Genomic DNA, 6,227 nt, shown 5'->3' with positions numbered 1-6,227 from the left:
GTTCTTATTTCTCACGCTTCATTTACTACTTGATTTATGCCCACAAAATTGTATGTAAATATGAACAAAAGTCCTTGCCTTTGGGAGCGTTATACAAGTTTCTGACCTCTGTTATTCTTGCAGATAGGCTTTGATTATCTTCATCAATGGCTGCTACAGATGAGGGTCTAAAGAAGCTTGAATATTTATCGCTAGTCTCCAAGGTCTGCACTAAGCTTGAGACCCACTTAGGGTTTGGATACAAGGTTTTGGCTGAGTTCATAACTGAAATGGGTCAAAACTGCGATACTGTCGATGAATTTGATGCCAAGTTGAAGGAAAATGCTTCCCATGAAAAAGAGCTCAGAGGTGACAAATGGGTCATAATTGAAATGGGTCAAAACTGCGATGCCGTCGATGGATTGCTGTATCAGGAAGAGGGTGCAGAGGAAGAGCTTGAGATCGAGCTAAATGAGGATGTACCGGCTTTTCTGAACGGCCAGAGTAGGTATTCAGTGGATATGTCACCTGTGAAAATCTTTAAGAATCCAGAAGGGTCATTGAGTCGGGCAGCTGCACTACAGTCTGCTCTCATTAAGGAGCGTATGGAAGTACGGGAGCAGCAGCAACGAACTATGCTGGATTCCATTCCCAAGGATCTCAATCGTCCATGGGAAGATCCAATGCCAGAGACGGGTGAGAGGCATCTTGCACAAGAGCTTAGGGGTGTTGGTTTGTCAGCCTATGACATGCCCGAGTGGAAGAAGGATGCTTTTGGGAAAACGATCAGTTTTGGGCAGAGGTCAAAGCTTTCAATTCAGGAACAAAGGCAGAAATATTTGATAACACATTCATAACACTCTCATCACATTTCCTGATCAGGAAGACATGTTGATTGTAAAGGATGAAATATTTGGTCCTGTTGTGGGGCTCATGAGTTCAAGTAAGTACAGTTTGATCTCATTTGATCAAAAATAAGAAACCAAAATTAATCCGATCCCACTTAGCATAAAAGAGATCTCCATTTCATGTATAGGACTAGCAGCAGGTGTTGTCACAAAGGACTTGAATGTGGCCAACACTGCTTCGAGATCAATCCGTGCCGGCACCATATGTATCAATTGCCACTTTGCTTTGAGGTCCTCCACAAGTATCTCCAAGTGAAATCTGTTATAACTCCTATATATAACTCTCCTTAGCTCTGAGCTAATACATCAATGGACAGCGAAGGTCATTTTATCCTTGTTCCTTTCATTTTTCCCCTCTGTTTGTTCATATATGGAAAAAAAATGCACGTTCTGGTGTGCTGAATGCTTAAATGTTATAGTGAATAATGGTAAACTTTGATTTTGCTTTGTATATTTGTCTGGTACTAAGCTTGTATACTATGCAAAACTGCTTACATGGCTGCACTAAAGATTGTTGAATATGCAATAAAACTTTTAAGTCCCTGATTCCTTTCTGCAGTTTGCATACTAAATTCTCTGGACCAAATCAAATAACCAATATTGTCATAGAAAATAATCAAACATTTGAAAGGATTTCTTGGATATAAGGAGAACGATACCATTTACCACAATTTTGAATGGGTCGTCGACCAATAAGCAATAAAGAGGTATTCAATCAAGCACATTCTTCTTTTTAAAGTGTCATTGAACACACTTTCGGTGTTTGGAAGAAAAAATGAAAAATTTTGAGAGACATGTTTAATTATTCATTTAAGAAGCAAGTAAAAATAGTTATTGCAACAATGACGCTTCATAACTATATTAGGATGCATGATCAACGTGATTGACATTTTCAAAAAGTCAAGGATAATCTAGATGTTTTCGCTTATGAAGAGCATCAACTAGAGGACAATGTAGAAGAAGATGAAGCTTCACTATCACAAGAAATGGTTGAAGTATGAGATCAAATTGTGACAAGTTTAATGAACACGACTTAATTCTTTTAATGTCTCTGTCAGTTTTTGAACATGGAATGTACTTTTTTGTTCAACAAATTGATTACTTACTAATGCTCCTTTTAGTTATAACTATATTGTGAATGAAGAAATGAAAAAAAAAAGAATTAATTATCATAAATTTTTGTTAAAAAACTCAAAATCATAGCAATATGTTTTTTTTTAAGTTAAATAAATACTTCTAAATACCAAAAATAATTATATATATTTAACTTTCATATCATGTCTATTTTGGTCATTTTACATACTCACAGCAATTCAACATCAAAATTTACCAAACGTTATTACACTGATTTTAGAACCAGCACAGTTACTATAATTACAGTTTACTAAACACTCAGCTGCTTCTTGTAACAGCTGCTTCTTTCTTCAGCACAGCTAAAAACAATTTTTTTAAAATCCGCAGCACTACTAAATTAAGCCATTATAAGATCAAAAAGCGATATCGAATGTAACTGTTTACCGTTTTAACAGAGTTAAAATATTAAAAAAAATTTGTGTTTCACTAAGAAGATCATTGCATGGTTGCTCTGGTTTAAAGTACATGTTATTGGAAATACAAAGTTATATTTTGATCCGATTCTACAAAGTATGATGTAAACTGAAAATTGAACATCATATTTTTGTTACATAAATCTCTCGAGGGTCACCAGGGCAGTTCTTGTACCCTCTTGCCAGCAACTAAAGTTTATTGTTAGCTAACAAACTATAAGCGACAAAATGGGTCACCTAAAATAAACACCCTTTCTTGTAGGGAATAGGTGTGGTGTATAGAATTGTAAAGGAAAAAAAGAAAAAAAGAAAAGAACACAAGTTATAGAATCAGCAGAATCAAATTTGTATGATAAAATTTGAAGGTTTTAATTAAATAAAGCATTTGATAATATCTGAAACTATTTTTATATATTTAAGCCATGAATTTGCTCCTAGTTCTCTCTGCGCTATCCTTGGACGACCCAACCAAAGCTTAGGCTGGTGCGGTTTGGTTGTTTCTTACATGTACTAAGTGAAATTTGCGCGTGCTTTACTGCTGTGTCAACTACAATAACTTAAACCTAAAGAATTATTAGGTTAGGAGCACAAAAGAAATGAAACTATTATTTTATTCTTTTCCACACTACAACATTCAAAGATCGTTAACTAAGGTATAGCTAATTCATTGCTAATGCATAAAACTCACCTGCGTAGCACGTTTTAACAACTTTCTCGTCACCACGTTATAAAAACAATTCCATCTTAGCCTTATTTTCAAGCAAGCAAGCAAGCAAATTTTCTTCCTTTTTTGATTTCTCAGTTTAAAAATGGAATCAGAAAAGAGTGTTATGATAGATTGGTCTTCACAAAATGGATCATATAGGGGAGTATTGGTGATAGCTTGCGCTATTTTATCGTGGATTCTAATCCACAGATGGAGCCAGAGGAACAAGAAAGGCCCCAAAACATGGCCACTAGTGGGAGCAGCCATTGAACAGCTCACAAACTATGACAGAATGCACGATTGGATTGTTCCATACCTCTCCGAGTCGAAGTCTGTCGTTGTTCCAATGCCTTTCACAACTTACACTTACATTGCAGATCCTGCTAATGTAGAACATGTCCTTAAGACCAACTTTGCTAATTATCCGAAGGTAGCATGTTCAAAATTTGATTTGATTTGATTTTTTTTTTTTTTTACTTGCAATCATCTTCATTTTAGCGTAGAATAGGCGCTTACAACGTTTTTCCGCCATTCAATTTCTTCTCTCTTAACTTGTTAATCTATTGATCTCGTTTATTTTCTTCTTTCCAAGGGTGAGACTTATCATTCGTACATGGAAGTCCTACTCGGGGACGGGATTTTTAACGTGGACGGCGAGCTATGGAGGAAACAAAGAAAGACTGCAAGTTTTGAGTTTGCATCCAAGAATTTGAGGGATTTCAGCACCATAGTCTTTAGAGAGTATAGCCAGAAGCTCCATGCTATTCTAAGTCAAGCATCTTTCCACGGCCAAGTAGTTGATATGCAGGTAATGATGTCTTGTATTATAGTGAAATTAGAGAAAATATTATACATAGTTGTAGAATCAAATCACTCAAAATGACTAATATAAATACGTTTGAGCCTTTAGTTTCCATGGGAACAAATTTAGATGAGACGATCTTCTTTAATAGGAGCCAAAGATTTCTTCCTTTGCAGGAACTGCTGATGAGGATGACTTTGGACTCTATATGTAAAGTGGGATTTGGTGTGGAAATTGGAACTTTGGCTCCCGAGCTACCAGACAACCGCTTTTCTCAGGCTTTTGACGCCGCAAACATCATTGTTACGCTCCGATTCATCGATCCACTCTGGAGAATAAAGAGATTTCTCAATGTGGGTTCAGAAGCTTTGCTTGAAAAAAGCATTAAGACAATTGATGATTTTACCTACTCAGTTATTCACAGAAGGAAAGCGGAGATCAAAGAAGCTCGCGGGAGTTCTAGAGACAACAAGGTAATATAGCATACAATACAGGTCTCGCTTACCCTTTAGGTATTTTTTTTTTCCTATTCATAATCTGAATGACAAATTTCATGATCAGATGAAGCATGACATACTGTCGAGATTCATCGAGTTAGGTGAAGACCCAGAAAGCAATTTAACCGACAAGAGTCTGAGAGACGTCGTCTTAAACTTTGTGATTGCCGGTCGGGATACAACAGCAACAACTCTTTCATGGGCCATATACATGATAATGACACACTCCCATGTAGCTGAGAAGCTCTACTCGGAGCTCAAATCTCTTGAAGAAGATCAAGCAAGAGAAGAGAACGTGTCGTTACGCGAGTATAACGCAGAGGACCCTGTCTCATTCAATGAAAGGGCAAGACAATTTGCAGGACTCCTGAATTACGATTCATTGGGAAGGTTATACTATTTGCATGCCGTTATCACAGAGACACTTCGTTTGTACCCTGCAGTTCCTCAGGTAAAAACTAGTTGTTTGTTTTTGTATACCAATGACTTAGGATGAAAAGAATTGGTCAGCATATAATGTATGATTTATAGGATCCCAAGGGAATTTTGGAGGACGATGTATTACCAGATGGAACAAAAGTTAAAGCAGGAGGTATGGTGACTTATGTGCCCTACTCAATGGGTAGGATGGAGTACAACTGGGGCCCAGATGCAGCTTCATTCAAGCCTGAGAGATGGCTCAAAGATGGTTTCTTCCAAAATGCATCCCCATTTAAGTTCACAGCATTTCAGGTTTGTTTACCAATTTGTACTTTCAACATAAAAATGCCTAATTCACTTTAACAACCTATACAATTGAATTGAGAGGTGCTTGATTGGTAGTTCAGTATGCAAGTTTCTTGAATCTAATTGGTCTTTTTTTTGTCTTTTTTTTTTTTTTTTTTTTTTTTTCAGGCTGGACCAAGGATATGCCTAGGGAAGGACTCTGCATACCTCCAAATGAAGATGACGTTAGCCATTTTATGTCGATTTTACAAGTTCATTTTGGTGCCTGGTCATCGAGTTGATTACCGTATGATGACTATTCTGTCTATGGCTCATGGTTTGAAGGTTACTGTAGCTAGACGTCTGTAGAATATGCTATGCATTGTAAAACTAATAGAAAATAAATAAAGGAATTGAAGCAGTAGTGTGTTTAGTATCATGTTTATCCAAGCCAAAGTATGAGAAAGCATAATATTGGATAGATTCATAGATCAACATAAATAGAATATAGTTCTAACTGTTTAAGTATAAAATTATTGTCAGTTCATCGCCCATCGCCTGAGATGGAGCCTAGCTTTCTGACTGGGCAAGCAGCTCCTACCTCGTTAGACGAATTTACTCCTAGAGGATTTCTTCCTTCCCTCGTTCGTGCTTCACTCCTGTGAATCACTCACTTGTTCCTTGTAATCTGTCATATTGTTCATTTCTCGAAATATCATAAGAGATCAGAGAAACTTCAAGACGTACCTAGATTTTGCATAAAAACCAGCCAGCCGGTAATATATATCTATTTTAAACCCGTTATTCCGACCATTTTTGAAAAGCGCATAGTTTCTCCTCCAAAAATGATCCTAATAGTTTAAACTTTTGAGATAAATTGATAAATTAACATGGTATCAGAGCGGAAAGTCTTGAGTTTAAACATTCATAATTGTACTAATTATCCCATTGAAATTGTTATTATGTGTTGGGTCTTTAATATATCTCAGGCTTAAATATTCACGTGTTAGGCTTTTCAATTAATTTATTCACACGATTGCCTATTATCTAGCCTACACGTGAAGATGAGTGTTAAAGTATAAA

The 6,227-nt window shown here is 36.5% G+C and overlaps 2 protein-coding genes across 2 annotated transcripts; both read left to right on the top strand.

The window, feature by feature from the left end:
* The first annotated feature begins 257 nt into the window (after window positions 1-257).
* Window positions 258-1,424, top strand: LOC21404271 (probable pre-mRNA-splicing factor ATP-dependent RNA helicase DEAH5). The gene is made up of 2 exons (XM_010103876.2): window positions 258-922; window positions 1,016-1,424. Exon 1 carries the CDS (start codon window positions 270-272, stop codon window positions 834-836), a length of 567 nt encoding a protein of 188 aa, XP_010102178.2. The 5' UTR covers window positions 258-269; the 3' UTR covers window positions 837-922; window positions 1,016-1,424.
* A 1,819-nt stretch (window positions 1,425-3,243) lies between these two features.
* On the top strand, window positions 3,244-5,513 carry LOC21404269 (cytochrome P450 704B1). Its single transcript, XM_024169355.1, has 6 exons — window positions 3,244-3,570; window positions 3,733-3,948; window positions 4,119-4,415; window positions 4,504-4,890; window positions 4,971-5,171; window positions 5,334-5,513. The coding sequence occupies exons 1-6, from the start codon at window positions 3,244-3,246 to the stop codon at window positions 5,511-5,513; spliced, it is 1,608 nt and encodes a 535-aa protein (XP_024025123.1).
* Window positions 5,514-6,227: the final 714 nt, after the last annotated feature.

The sequence above is a fragment of the Morus notabilis genome, unplaced genomic scaffold, assembly GCF_000414095.1.
Source record: "Morus notabilis unplaced genomic scaffold, ASM41409v2 Scaffold269, whole genome shotgun sequence".
NCBI lineage: Eukaryota > Viridiplantae > Streptophyta > Magnoliopsida > Rosales > Moraceae > Morus > Morus notabilis.
This window is presented reverse-complemented; position numbering and strand designations above follow the sequence as displayed.